Raw genomic sequence first — 15,634 nt, forward strand, 5'->3', positions numbered from 1 at the left:
ATTAATTCACTTATTTATTTTCTTAATCAATTGTTTTGGTATTTTTTAGATGTATTTGTGTTCAGTTAACTTATTTATTTCTGTATTGTCTTTTTACAGTTAGCCAAATGATACAAAAATATCAATTCATGCCCCATTATGAAATAAATTGATTAATACCGAGCCATTATTTATTTGTTTTTGATTTTTGCAGTGTCGGTTCTCCATACTATAATCCAGTATTCCCCCAAAAATATTGGAGAAAAGAATATCTAAATTTAAATCATCCCAGACTTATCTTGTTAACTCACTATATAACTGTTTATATAATGTTTGAAAGTAAACGTGAAATGCTGCTTACAAACTGACGAATCCGTAACAATATAATGATGTCATGAATTTATGAACACTTGTCATGTATATTTCCAATGATGTAATGGTACTTAAGTAATTAAAGTATATATGTACTCCTTGTAATGCTGCCTTCAAGACAAAATGCGCCCAGGCGCACGCACACGCCTTCCCCTCCTATTTCTCCAGTGCGTAATGAGCGTGCGTCATGAACCAGCTTTTGGTTCCTCGTCGGTAGGTCCTCACACTGAGTTTCAGCTCTCGATCGGAGCAGCCAAAACATTTCCTCTATTGCGCTCAACAGGTTTCACACAAAACCCTGAGAAATAGGAAAACACTTGGAATAATCTTCGTGCTAGTGGTCGGATTATGTATTCGCGGATTTTAATCCCTGCTCTCCTGCTTGTCGTCGGTTTGGCGACAGTTTTCGCCCAGACTACCGCACCTGGCATAGGTAAGAGTGCGAACAGGAACTCTGTGGTGACTGAGGAATTAATGGCTGCTGAAGGAGAAGCTCTTCCTTTCATCTCATCGCTCAAAGACGCGTCATGTGAAATCCTAGGTCAAATGTGTAGACACAAAGAAATCTCACCTGATTTTATTGAGACTCTTCCTTTGTTTCTTACTAAGATTCAAGGCAAAGTAGCTGGACACACAGTCGCCAAACCACTTTTTTGAGCTGCATTGGTCCTGGTTGCTCTCCCACTGTTTGTATTTTCAGTTTTGAGATTATTTATCATTAAATAATTCAGAAAATCTCCTGTGAAGTGAACATAAAAGCAAGACAAACAGTGGTTGTTGATATGATTGTGCCTCTGTTAGTTTAATACCTTTTGTGTATTGTTGAAAACCTCTCAGCAGGAACAACAAGTCTGTTTACTTTTCTTAACCTCCCCTCAGGTCCCAGATTGTTTCAGAGAACACAGGAATGAGACTTTGTTTCTCCAGATTCGTGGGTCCACTGACACAAACCCAGCTGTTGTCCTGTGTAGTCTGCTGATAGTAATGTGACTGGTGTGAGGCTTGTGTGTTTACTGTGCCGTGTCTCCATGGAAAATGTCCCAGGAGGATTAGCACTGGTTACAAAAGCCTCAGTGGGAACAAACCAAAGGCCTCATTTAATCTGCGTCTTGTAGTGTTTTTCGGCTAATCTCTCCAATAGAGTAACTTTTGTGTTTCAACTAAACTAACCAAAATTTTTTTTTTCTCCCATAGCTTGTGAGGCGAAGAATGGGACAAGCTGTGAGCAATGTCTCAACAACGTGACGGTGAGTGCTGACAGAAAACATTTTGTTTCCTCCGTGTTGTATTCATTCTGGATAAAAGGAAAAAGGTGGAGGAACCACAGCCAGCGGCTCCTCCTCCTCCACCTCCACACCTGTCAGACTGGTTTGAGTTGTAACCGATCTGTCTTACCCACCCCCCCCTCCCACATTTTCAACTTGTTAGACAGTGCATCCTGCATTTGTCCTGAATACCTCAGGATTCATTGTTTGTTGAAATAACAAAGAGGTCATTATGTGTTTTGGTGTTTTTCACAGTGCTTGTGGTGTATCAAAACCAAGTCGTGTGTTACGTATCCAGTGAGGACCATCCTTCCACCGCATTCACTCTGCCCGCTCAATGATGCACGCTGGGGTCTCTGCTGGAGTAAGAGCGCGTGCACACACACACACACACACACACAGAGAGACACACACTGAAATTTTTTTTTTTATGATATTTATTTGCATATAAGGAAATGGAATATATTTAAGCGATATGATGCATAGGCCTTCACAAAGACAGACACATATACAGTATACAAACACACTTTTACCAACTAAAACTTTGATATCAAGTCAAAGGTGCAATAAGAATCAGCCACCTGTCAAAACAATATCATTGGAATAGCCACTAACTGATCGTTAACCACTCACTGTTACATAGTTAGCTCAGTTAGCCATGCAGCTAGCAGTATTGGTTCGGGGTCTTGGAGTGTTGGTGTTCAGATCGCCAACACAGGAGCTTTGGGCAGGGACAAGCCTGGGCTAGCTGGTTAGGATGCTAACTAAAGTAGATATATTAAAATAAAAAAAACATACTGGAATCACTTTACCTTATGTTGGTAAGAAACAAATAGTTGTATTGCATTACAGATATTCTTTTACCGTCAAGAAACTGTACAAGTGGTTAGGGAAAGTGGTAGAAACATCGACATTTCCAACCTTGAAGGTAGATCTGTGACTTGTAGATTCCCTTCATAACTGTGTCTTTGTGCCTCTCTGTGTCCGTCTGCAGTGAACTTCCAGGCGTTGATAATCACGCTGGCCGTGGTTGGTGGAATTATCATCATCGCCGCCCTGGTCTGCCTGTTCTGCTGCTGCAAGTGCGAGAACTTTGGGTAAGTGTGCACTGAGCTGTGACTGACCCTATTGATCTATGTCTGAATAGTAACTGAGGAAAATCATCTTCAACACGAAGCTGAGGCACCAGCTGATGAACAGAGAGAAATGAGGGCGCAGTTAAAATTAAGTCATTATTTTGTGTTATTTAGTTTATCAATCACGTGACTTGGCATTTTAGTGTGACTTTGCTGGGGTTAAAGCCACAGTGAGGACTTGCTGTGGGATAAGTTCATTTGTCACTCTGTCATGTGTCCTTCATGATATCATGCCGTCTAATCATGTAAAGATATAATGTCCACACACTGTACAGTTCCTCCAGTTCTGGAGTGGTTACCAGAAGGCGTCATCACCCAAAATACACACAAGCACACACTGTGTAACTTTCCATGACCTATTTAATCTCAACCTAACTTTGGTCTTGTGTTTGTGTCACAGATCCAAAAGGTTAGAGGCCAAGATGCAGAGGCAGGCCAACAAGACGAAAACCAAGCAGGAAGAAAGGTGAGAAGTGATGTTCATTGAGTGTGCAACACAGCTTCAAGCATGGCCTGGTTTGTTGTTTTGTGAGCGTGTATGATACCTCTGTATCTATAGTTTACTAGAAGCTCTCCTGCGCAAAAAGATGTGTCAGGAGACAGTATCCATCTCCACATAAGCAACCTCAAATTCACAAGGTGGACTTGATTCTTAATTTTGAACTGGCTTCTGGGCCTACATCTGAATCACTGCACACATCTCAAATTAGTCCTGCAGTTCAAATATTGAAAAACGAAGCGAAGCAAAACAGGAATTCATTTTGATTATTAGACCATATCTAAAGTCAAGCTGGCGAGACGTGAGGCAACGCATTGTTAAACACATCCTGACCCCTTTCTCCACCAAAATGTACAGGTTTGTGAACACCAGGTTAAACAATACAAGTGAAAAAGACTTGCATTGCAATTTTACTTGAGTAATAACTAAAGTATTTGCAACAAAATACACTTAAAATACAAAAACTATCAATACTAATTATTCGGAAAGGTATTTTTCAGTATAACTTATATTGTTTGAGTCCGACTGATACTATTGGCCAATAAACACAATTTGTTTGTGCAGTTGTCACTCAAATGTCGTTGTCAAGCGTCTGTGAGAAAGATATGAAATGGAAGCTGGATGTTTTATAGTTTAACAATAAAGTGTAATGTCTATAATGGCACCTTTGCACTGAAACAGCAAACTGTGACGCAGATTTAATATTACAAATAACCAATGTTTATGTAGTGGGACAGTAATATTGGTTAACCATTATAATTATTGATGCATTCATGTTTCCATCACTTTCATGATTAAGCTGGTCATGGTCGTCCAACCCATTTATACAACTAGTGTGTCTGCTGGGTTGTGAATCTCCCCTTGGATCAATAAAGTGCAATCTAGGTCTATCGAATTATATCATAACAAAATAATTATTTGTTTTATAGCTCGTATCATTAAAATAAATCTGCAAAGTAACTAGTAAATGAAGTTGTAAAATAAATGTAGTGGAGAAATGGAAAAATACTCGAGTAAGGCTCAAGGACCTCAAAACTGTACTTCATTACATTTACGTGTAATGTCATTTTTTAATGTGGATTTAGTTCAAGTAAAGTTCAGCCGAATTGTGATTTATAATTTGTGTTGATATTTGCTACTACTGTATAAATACACACATACAGTAGATCAGTGGCATGCACAGACTTTTTGAAGGGCGGGGCAAAAAGAAGGGCACTTTAGCGCACGTTTTGGCTCCCAAGAGGGCACTTTAGCGCATGTTTTGGCTCCCAAGACGGCAGTTTATCATGTTTTAACCAGCCAAGGGGGCAGTTTAGTGTGTTTTACCAACCAAGAGGGCACTTTGGCACGTTTTTTTGGCTCCCAAGAGGGCACTTTAGCGCACATTTTGGCTCCCAGGAGGGCACTTTAGCGCGTGTTTGTCAACAATTGGGCCACTGCAGTAGATGTATTTCTGATGACATACATCCAGTAGAGACACTTGAGTACAGTAAAAGAGGTAAATGATTGGCCTTTTCTGTGTATGTTAACATGTCCTCAGCGTTCAGGTAGTCTTTGTTTCAATCTGTAGCTTTATCTCCTGGTTTACCTGACCTGACAATGCAACAATCTGTCCCTGTTGCATTGTTGCTCACGACCATATCAATTTCCTTCATAGCGTAACACAAAAGCAGCGCAGATGGGGAGGGAGAAATGCTCGCGTCAAACTGCTACCAGCCCAAACTGGTTTCTGGTCATGTGACTCTGGGGTGTGTTTGAGAGGAGTCAAGAAAATATTATCAGAAAATGTGTGACTCATGAGAAAATGTTCTGTCCTTACAGGAAGGCAGAGATGAAACAAAGACACGAGGAAATCAGGAAGAAATATGGTGAGCGGACAATTATTATTTCTCTCTGTTTTCATACACATGGGAGCTAAATGTGTGCTCCTTCTAACTTTTACTCGTATACACTTGACAGACATTAGAAACAGTACGACAATTTTGGGAAATGTGCTCACAGTACTTGTTTTATTGCCAAGAGTTAAATGAGAAGAATCATTGGACTCTCATGAGTTTACAGTAATTACAAAGCTGATCTCAACCTATATTTTTTTTAAATCAATGCATGTCTTTACTGATTATTTTTTTCATATGTTTCCAGGTCTAAGTGGAGCAAATCCATACTCCAAATTTGCATGAGAGGACCCTTCTGTCTTCCCCCCTCTGACCTGTGACAGACAACGACCTGTCCCATGGTTGTGAAAGTAAACATAACCTGAGAATTCATGTATACTATAAATAAAACAATCTGAAGTAGTTTTGTATAGGCAGTCTCTGGCCAACTCCAGCCAATGAATAGGGATGTTGTGCTCAGTATCACGACCTAAGAGGCTGTAACCAAAGCTAGAATAGACACATGTAGCGTCAGTGTTTGCGAAGGCAATAGTGTGGCTCCCGTAGCACCAGTCTACTTATACTATTTATAAGCCCAAGTCTTAACTTTAAACTGTACAGAATGGAAAGAATCCAGTTTGGTTACTGCACAAGTCCTTCCTTTTACTTAAGACATATCTGCTGCGCCTGTTTCGCTCGCCTGAGCTGCTGATCTACTTAGAAGTTAAAACCTATTTTTGTATTTTGTGTGATTGTATTTTCTACTTTCAAATCGAATAGATCCTCCTAAATTCCACTTAATCCTACACACTGCACCTTTAACTAAAGATGAATGTGTTGATTGTAAAGTCTGTCTAGTTCAACGTTTATCTGTTTACCCTGTAAAGATGCAAGAACCTAATAAAAGACTCGACTTTTGTGCTTTTATTAAGACTTTTGCCTCATATTTTGTTTTCTAAATCAATAAAAAGTGAAAGTTCATTGATAAAAACTGAGTTGAAATGCTCAAAATGCCTGACCGAAAGGTCATTAGAGGGCTGAATGCTGACATCTGCTGTGTGAGGTAAAGAACATTTTTATTTCTCCACTGTAGGCGTTATATGTCAGATATTTGATGAAAGAAACTCGGTGACTACAATTTATGCTTAGCATAAATCAAAACAGATGTTGAATGAATTATAACAAAGGGTTAGTGATTTTTTTTTTTTTATTGCTAACATTGCTGGTTTGTTTTTATCTTAATATTTGTAAAGCAGCTGTTACTTGCAATGCACCTTTTAAAACTTTAAACCAGATTGCATTGTCATCCTATTATTACACAGTTAGTAACATCCAGTAATGGAATGCAACTGAGTACATATAAAGTACGATGCTTTACTTTACTTGAGTATTTCCATTTTCTGCTACCTCATACTTTTACTCCGCTACATTGATTTGATAACTTTAGCTACTTTGCAAATGGCATGCTGCATCAGAGTATAGCGCAAATTAATTTTATCAGCAATAAGATTTAAAAAACACTGATAACTAGAAAAAATTCTGAATATTGGATCTGATAATCAATCAGGCAGCTAATTGGTTGACCCACGGTACACAGTATATACATACATGTAGGCAATCTGACTTTTACTTGTATCCTTACCAGTTGTCATGTACTATTCATACAGGTGGGTTTAACTTTTACCAAATTAATATTGTCACTTTTACTCAGATATGGCTTTTGGGTACTTATATGATAAATAGATAGATAGATAGATAGCTTTATTAATCATGAGGGGAAATTGGATTATCAACACAACACTTATAACTGTGATAATTGGCACATCTGAAGAAAAGGACATGTTTGAACCTTTTTTTGCTTCTGTTGGTGCTGATGCTAATTTTTTCAAAGCTATATGGCAATTTTAGGTTACTTCCACATGTTTTAATTAAAAAAATAATAATTCTTAATTCATTGTTTTTGCTTGTTTATTATGTTTGATAGCTGTGTGGATTACACAACATGCAAACAAATGCATGCACAAAATAAGTTGATGGTCTAAGGGTTTAGACATCACCTTTATGTACTTTCGATTCGCGTGCTCGAGTATTTTGCATCGGTGCGCGCTCCCGCGTACGCGCTCCCGCGGTTTAGCGGTCACGTGGCCCCGTCTGATCCAATCATTTATTTATACTAGCGGTCCAAAGCGCGCACCCGTCAGCAGCAGAGACGAGAGGACAGAAGGCGGCAGGAAGACAAATAAAGCCCAATTAACCGATTCTTCTGAAAGACCCGCACACGAAATACAGCCAGGATGTCAGAGGAAAAGCCAAAGGTAAGATACGAAGGGCTCAAACAGCTGTTTGTGTGTTGTGATGGCTCAGTGGAGCTCCTGCCAAACCATTCCTCAGATGTGCAATCTAAAATGGCCTGGTTTGCACGTTTCTCAGAATCGGCGCAGTGTTTGTTTCGCAAATGAATGAGTACCTGCGCGTCCATATCTGCGTGTATACGCGCTTAAATAACCCTCTGTGGACGGAGATGGGAGATATTCTGACCTGCTAACTAGGCCCCCTCGACGATAGCGAGCAGAAAATGCCAATTACACCATGATTGTCACTTGCGGATTTTTTTCTTTGTCGAAACGGGACCACGTTATGTCCGCAGCGCCGCAAATGCCGCAAATGCAGCACCGACAAAAAGAGCGCAAACCGAGGTGACGCACTGTAAGAAAAAGCTAGCTTAGCAGCGCTGTCCCTGTTGGTTTAGATGTGTATGTGTTTGTTTGGGCTCGGTACAACAACACACACAAAAAAACAACTGCTAGCAGCGTTAGCCGGCAGCTAAACTCAGCAGCGGTCTGAAAGGGGCAGCTAGCCCGGAGCTAACCATGCTAAGGTTAGCATCTGTGCCCGCCTAGCTGCATTTTTTTATAGCCTGGCTAAATCACTCCAATTTATTTTTGTTTTGTTAACGCGTGCAAAATGGTGTAACTTTATTCCTGCGCCATATGTCGTGGTTTTACGTCGTTATTGTGACATTTATGTTGGAAGTTGCAGGCTGCAGTCAACTTGCTTGGCTGGTCTCAGATAACAGTGCTCTTTTTTATGTGTGTGTGTGTGTGTGTGTGTGTGTGGTGTGTCTCTGGTGTAATGCAGTGTTTGTGGTTAAAACCTACATCTGGCTGATTTCCCTGATGCAACACGTTTTTGTCTCTGCAGGAGGGAGTGAAGACTGAGAACGATCACATCAACCTCAAGGTTGCGGGGCAAGATGGGTCGGTGGTCCAGTTCAAAATCAAAAGGCACACACCCCTCAGCAAACTAATGAAGGCGTACTGCGAACGACAGGTGAGCTAAAAGCCCAAATGACTGCTTTTCAGTATCCTACACTTCAACAACATGCAATTATTGTGGATTTACTGTAATACCTCATTCCTTTCCTTTGCAAATGGATTCAGCTTTGTGTCTGTTGTGTCTCTTCCTGCAGGGCCTCGCAATAAGGCAGATCAGGTTCAGGTTTGATGGCCAGCCGATCAATGAGACGGATACACCTGCACAGGTAAGCTACTGTCCCACTATTCACCGTTATATTCTCTCATCACTGGCCGAAATTATCTCTTTCAATGTGGTTTGCGCAATGTAGTTGTTCAGTGACTATGAATCCTCTTTAAACCATTTTTACATCTTCAATGATTGTTTTCATCCACTAACTGGAACCTCTTTCACTCTCCTTCTCTCAGCTGGAGATGGAAGATGAAGACACCATAGATGTATTCCAGCAGCAGACAGGCGGGCGCTGCTAAGCCCTCCCCACCTGATTGACGGCCACCCCTCAGACCACGCCCTCAGCCACCTTCACTGTCCCTCCCCTCCCCATCGCTCCTCGCAGCCTATTATTATTATTATTATTATTATTATTATTATTATTATTATTATTATTATTATTATTATTTCCTCAGTTTAAAGATGTCTGTCATGGTTTCTCGTCAGGTGTGTGTGTGGGGGGGAGCTCCTCAGCTGTTTATTTACCGCCTCAGCCAGGACTGAACTCTTGTGCGCCGACAACAGTATCTCTGCTGGCCAATCAGGATGACATTTCCTTCCGGCACTGCAGGCTGTGGTTGGACCAACAGCGCGTCACAGTTGTTCCTGGTCTGTCAGTGCTTCTCATTCACTCTCCGGTGAAAGCTTAGCATCCTGTAGTTTGTCACGTTTTTTTTTCTTTTTTTGTTCTCATTCATCGGGGTCGAACGCAAGGCTGTGCAAGATTCTGTCCAGGGGGTCACAGTCGGAGGGCATGAAAATGGTTTGAAGTGGAAGCACTATCTGAACTTAATACACACCCGCCTTCCATTTCACTTCGCTTTCTTGTGTTTTTTTTTTTTTTTTCTTGTCTGAATGGTGACTCCTGCTCTTCTGTCAAACAGGTATTTTAATTCTCTCTGCATTCTAGGTGCTTTTGCTAAAGAGTTCTGCAATGTTTTTGTTTTGTATCTTTGATTTTTTTTTTCTTTTTTTTCTTTCTTTCAAGAATTAACACCCAGGGGGGCTTGTTGATTTTTTTGTACAGAAGTATCAGAGCAGATATTAGATAAATGTTGTGAGGCTTGGACCAACTCTCCAAAGACTGAACTTCTGTTGCATATTTGATGTACTCTGATCAATCTTAAAGCAAACTGCAAGGTCATAACTGTCACATGTTAAGGGATTTCATTAATGTTATTTGCTTCCTCTTTGACCTCTACTAATGGAGGTTTTTTCCGGGTATCCGGTACAGACTGTTGTTCACTCATCCAGACAGATCCAGAAATTTAATTAATCCTTCAGTGGAGTTGGTTGGGCTCTGGTGAGATAGTCTCTTGACATGGAATACATAACTTTTTGTTTCCTTTCCCTATTTTCCAATGGGCCAGTATCCAGCTCCATGGAATTTTTGCAAGCTGTTATGCTTTTGGGATTTACATTCTGGGTGGGATGAATAACCAGAAGGTTGTTCTTCAATGCTGTTCTGGGGTCAGTTGTCTTTGTGTTGTCCCTGCGTATGTAGGCTGACAGGGACAACTGATTCTAGATTTGTTTTGAAGAGGAGCGGCTTCCAGTTTGAGCAAGGTTATATACAATAAAAGTTAGTATCACATTTCCAAGACACTTTTCACTGCTATGTCAACTGTCCAGCTGTTTCCTAGTGTGTTAAAGGCAGGAGTCGGAGGCCATCTGTTCACAAATCTGACTGCTGTGTTGCCAACAATGTGGTGATGAGTGTCTCCAGTAATTTACAGTTTCGGAGAAGGATGCATGCAGTTTGTTGCATATCGGGAGGGCAGGGAGGCCAACCAGTGGAGTTTGGGAGATAAGTGTTCTGTACCCACAGGGCCCCGTTCTTTGTATACAGAAACAGAGTTGGCTCAGTTTTGATTGTCAATGTCCTGACACGAGCTCGAGTATTTCATTTCAGTCAGGATTATCATGTGTCTGTTGTCGAAGACAGTAGTCCTTGCACTCAGGACCTGCAAAAGTACAAGCTTATTACGAGCAAGTTGGATCGTGGCAACCTTTTTTTAAGTTCAGCTACTTTAATTTATTTTAGATGAGGCTACAGCTTTCCTCATAGGTCAGTATCGTCAAAACTGAACAGGTTTTGTGTTAAGGAGTCATACATGCTAAAAACAAAATAAAGCCAGAGCAATTTGGAAAAAAAAAACATTTCCAAAAGCCAATGTTGTTTAGACATTTGCAATATAGCTGAAATTATTGCATTATGCGGTATTTGATGATGGAATTGATGCAATTTGGGCTGCAGTTGTAATTGGCCTTTTTTTAGTCATAGCCATTAGTGAATTGCTCGGCCATTTTACGAAAGGACTGTAATTTTTAAAATGGTATTTAAATTGTAGTCGACATCCTGTTTAGCTGTATTTTTGTATCATTCTATCTAATAAACAATGTCAACTTCAATACTTTTTTCATTTGGAAATTAATATTTGAATATTGTTTGAAAAAGCTTCACTTCACGGCCACCAGCTGTGTGAAATACTCACTACTGTCCTCTGACGTCTGTGATTATCTGAGGTGAAACCATTTCTCATCCACCACCACAGTCACTAACGACAAGCGTTTGTTGATATTGTGTTGTACAGACATCTTTGTTCGATTACTCTTGGAGACACGCCTCTGCACAAGCCAGTCACAAGCAGCCATCATGATTTCATCTTTCCAGTTAGACAAAATAAGAGCACAGCCTTCCACTTGCATTTTCGGAGCTGAGTACAACAGAGACAGAGCAACATACGAGCTGAACTTTGCAATGTATGAAGAACGGGGCCCAGGTCTTGTCATGTTATTTGTTTCTCTACTGATTTGTACATTATTTGTGGTCTTTTACTACTGTATACAATAAATATAGTTTGGTACTCAGATTTGCCATCATGTGCATGATCATTTTGTGTGTGTGTGTATTCAAAAACGGGTCACCTACTGAAATTTATGATGCTCTACAATGACTCCTGGGATTATCTCTCGGATGATGACGGAGTATAAAAACCTTCAATCAGATTTTTATTTTTTAATTCCATGAAATTGATGGACTGTGCCTGTCACTGTATTACTAAGAAGCATTTACAGCAGGTACAGATTCATAACCTTCTGCCATTTAACCTCACTGTTTCCTGGAATGCGACATTTTGTCACTTGTCAGAACATGATGTCATTGAATTATATATAGTTGTTGAGCGGTTCATTATGTAAGACAGGGTTTCAGGTCCCGCTGGAGCCCTGCCTGCTAAAAATGTGTGCCCGAGTACCGTAGATGGAAGCACCACATGTGGCCATGGAAATAGTCAGCCAGGTGGTGCCAGTGAGCCATCACACAATTTAATTCTGTCATGAAGCAGCCTACACATAGCACACCATTAGATTAGATTTAACTTTACTGTCATTGGAGAGAGTTACAAGTACTGTGACAACAAAATGCAGTTTGCATCATAAGCGCAAATAGCAGTGAAGTGCAGAGTAATGTATATAGTTAAATCTGGTGGTAGAGCCAGACTGATACAGGATTTGAAGGGCGGAAGTATGAAAAATGACCATATTCTGTTCACATCAAACACTGGTGACAGAGATACGTACCGAAGGCAAAATATTTTACAGTTTCACATTAACAACTGTCTTAAGTGACATTGAAAAAATAAGCTTTAAAAGTTGAAATATCATTTTCATATCAACTCATATTGCACAACATTTGCACATCACATCTGTGATAGGCCAGCATTGGCCAATAGTATGTATATATTTGCCAATATTATGTAATAGTATGTAGGATAAACAGCAAGTGGTAATATGAACATATTAAGATTTGTACAGCATGAACATGTGCAACAGTTGCAGTAGGCAGTGCAGGTGTAAGTATAACATTTATAGCGCAGGTGTAAATACAAGTAATGCTAATAGCAAAACATAGAAATTAAAGCTGCAAGCGGTGATGATCGGGCCCTCGCTGCCTACCTACATTGGGCTGTGGTGCTGTTGGAGGAAGCAGACGTAGATGTTTGCATGTGCACGTGTTTCCTGGACATGGTCTGAATGGGTGAAATAACACTTATTTTGATTATGAGGAGCTAGAAAAGAGCCACAAAGTCACACACACAGCCACGAATCATAAGGGAATGCATGCAATGACATTCAAGAGTCAGCTGTAAGGATGTGTGTTATCTTGCAACTCGTTGCATTTAGCATGATTGATATACGTATTTTATGTCACCAAAATTTGTGTCTTTAAATATGTAGGAAACATGATTACAGTTTAGTACGTCTATCTGCAATGGTTTCATATGTGCCACATGTATTGTTCTGTTAAAAGGCCTTTATCTGGTGTGGTAACATGTTTCTTTTCATGGTGGTGGGTGATTAGGAAAGAATTTTTTGTATTTCACAATTTATTTATATTATGTTATGTGTGAGAGAAAGTGTGTGTGTGTGTGTCTGTGTGTATTATCCAAGAGCTCGAAGACACCAAAGAGCAGCTGAGGAAGCAGAAAACCCTGAAGTAAAATGTACATCAACAAGGGGAAAGAAACCACCAGAGAGCTGGAGCGGCTGAGAAAGTACATCGATGATGTAACTCTCAGCAATGCAAAGATAGCTACTAAGCTGAGGGACAACACCAGGCAGAAGAAGAAGAAGGAGGATCTTCAAAAAGATTACGAGGAGCTGAAGGTTGCCCGTTTAATCAACAAGGAGAAGTATCAAGCTGACCTCCAAGCAGAGAAGGACAAGAACAAGCTTAAGGCGTTGAAGGAAGCTGAAGTCCCAGAGGAGAAGGCGTGCGAGCAGGAGTCCATCGCTTCTGCCTCGGTCTCCGAACTTCTGGAGGTGACCAAAGTCCCTGAAGAGAAGGCATGCCAGCAGGAGTCCATTGCTACTGCCTCGGCCTTTGAACTTCTTGACATGACTCAAGTCTCAGAGGAGACTCACCCAGGCAACCCAGAAAAGTCTTCCTGGAAAAGAGCCCGTCACTTTCTGGGATTGAGGAAACCACAGAAGTGGAAGAAGTAAGATGGCTTCAACAACTCAAGCTGTCACAATTGCCATCAAACATCAACACCAAGAACGTCTCTACTGTGGACAGCCAGTCGATACCACATGTCATCTGTGGTTGGGCATGGGGGGGGGGGCACTATATCACCGTTACCTCCAAACAGCAGCACGCTCCTGCAGACATTGTACGAGGAGCTAATCAGAAATGGAGGCGGAAATGTGCGTGGCCTACACCACGAGATTCAGCACAATTCAAGCAACGTTTGGATATAAGGTTTTTGAATGTGCGATAAACTATATGGCAGTTATAAGCCAAAACGCACTTTCCTTGATTATAGCGCCATCAAGTGGTGGAAATTCACAACGATAATAGATAATAACATTTTTCACCAGGTGTGACCGATATTCTAAGTTTGGTGAGGTCGACATAAGGATATGTTGTCATATTGAACCAAGTCTACTATTAAAGGAAAGGTTCACCCAAAATTGAAAATTAAGTCATTACCTACTTACAACCATGCAAATGGAAAGTCAGGTGATGTTTTGCAGTGCGTGTTGGGAGTTTCACAGCAGAACAGTGTTGTAATCAACTGTGGTAGATGGGGACTTGTCGTAAAACTAAAAAAATGCAGTTCGCCCAGTGTAATCCAAATCCCCCAGATCCTCCAAGAATGCTGCAACACTGTTTTTCTGCAGAAATGTTTTGTGGACGGCGGAACTTCACTTGACTTTCCATCAATAGAGGGAGGGATAAGATAATGATTACATTAAATTTTTTGTTAAGCTTATCCTTCCTTGCTTATCCTTATCCTATCACCCGAAGCCTGATTTATAGCCTTAGATCTCATCTGATAGACTGACTGAATGGTTACATTCAGCACAGCTGGAAGAGTGATAAGACCGGCAGGTGATGAGTCAAAGCAGGAATAAGGAAAAACATGCGCATGGGTGCACAATCTACATTAACTTCTCTGCATCTAAACAGATCCCTAACCACACAGGAGGTTGCAACACCCACTCCGTGGTCATGCCTGGAAGGAAGAAAGATTAATGAATGGATAGAGGAAGAGAAGAGAAAGGCAGAGTTGATATCTTGTATCCTGATCTCTGTGTAGTCTATGATCTTAATGTGGGCGAGAAAGAAGAGAGACGGAGTGCATTTGCCTTGTAAATGTACCGGCTGGCGGATGAGAGGTTACGGAGAGATCTGACACGAGCCGAGAAGCCTACGTCTCTCGGATTATTTGCCTATAGTAACCAACAAACCAGGCTGAAATAGACTTTGGAAAATGATCTTATCAAGTTATTTGAAGTGGTGCTAAATCGTTGGGCGACCCTGGGTGATCAAGAGACTGCTGGAAAGTTTTAGAAAGTCAAATTCCTGCGATTTATCCAAATCAAGTAGGTTAAAATTAATGCAATGAAAGTATTATTTGATCCAGGCCCTCTTGCCTTTGCAGTGTTTTCCTAATTTTACGGACTTTATTACACTTTCAACAAATAATAATCCGGGTTTGAGACTTTAATATTGCAGCTGGCTCCATGCACATACCTCAGTTGCTCAGGTAATAAACTGCAGGCTAACGGCTAATATGATAATAGCTCAGTTCATATCCATCTATACATTTGTGGATCAAAGGTCACACATGTTCTGTTGTTGCCTTTTAATTAAAAAAAAGACACATTTTGTCTGCAAAGATCTCTTTTCATGAAGTAAAACTTTCTGCATCCTTACAGTAAAATATTCTGTACGCTTGTCAGTCTGTGTGTCAGAAGTGAGCGCAAACACACACACACACACACACACACACACACACACACACACACACACACACACACACACACACACACACTGTGGAGCAACTCACCCCTCTGGCAGGTCTGTGTCATCAGAGGCGGTTGAGGGAGGATGACTGACAGGCTGGTTAGTGATTTGCATGGCTGCGGCATTTAAAAGGAGCTGCAGGTGCAGGATACTCCACACAAGTGAATGGA

At 40.7% G+C, this 15,634-nt stretch overlaps 2 protein-coding genes across 2 annotated transcripts; both read left to right on the top strand.

Annotated features, from left to right (window-relative positions):
* Positions 1–520: 520 nt before the first annotated feature.
* Positions 521–6,056, top strand: LOC115597692 (pituitary tumor-transforming gene 1 protein-interacting protein-like). Its single transcript, XM_030443878.1, has 7 exons — positions 521–784; positions 1,546–1,598; positions 1,872–1,980; positions 2,611–2,713; positions 3,153–3,218; positions 5,073–5,119; positions 5,394–6,056. The coding sequence occupies exons 1-7, from the start codon at positions 700–702 to the stop codon at positions 5,429–5,431; spliced, it is 501 nt and encodes a 166-aa protein (XP_030299738.1). The 5' UTR covers positions 521–699; the 3' UTR covers positions 5,432–6,056.
* A 1,252-nt stretch (positions 6,057–7,308) lies between these two features.
* LOC115565983 (small ubiquitin-related modifier 3) lies at positions 7,309–11,523 on the top strand. Its single transcript, XM_030391711.1, has 4 exons — positions 7,309–7,440; positions 8,327–8,455; positions 8,595–8,666; positions 8,848–11,523. The coding sequence occupies exons 1-4, from the start codon at positions 7,420–7,422 to the stop codon at positions 8,908–8,910; spliced, it is 285 nt and encodes a 94-aa protein (XP_030247571.1). The 5' UTR covers positions 7,309–7,419; the 3' UTR covers positions 8,911–11,523.
* Positions 11,524–15,634: the final 4,111 nt, after the last annotated feature.

The sequence above is a fragment of the Sparus aurata genome, chromosome 16 (genome assembly GCF_900880675.1).
Source record: "Sparus aurata chromosome 16, fSpaAur1.1, whole genome shotgun sequence".
NCBI classification, from domain to species: Eukaryota; Metazoa; Chordata; class Actinopteri; order Spariformes; family Sparidae; genus Sparus; species Sparus aurata.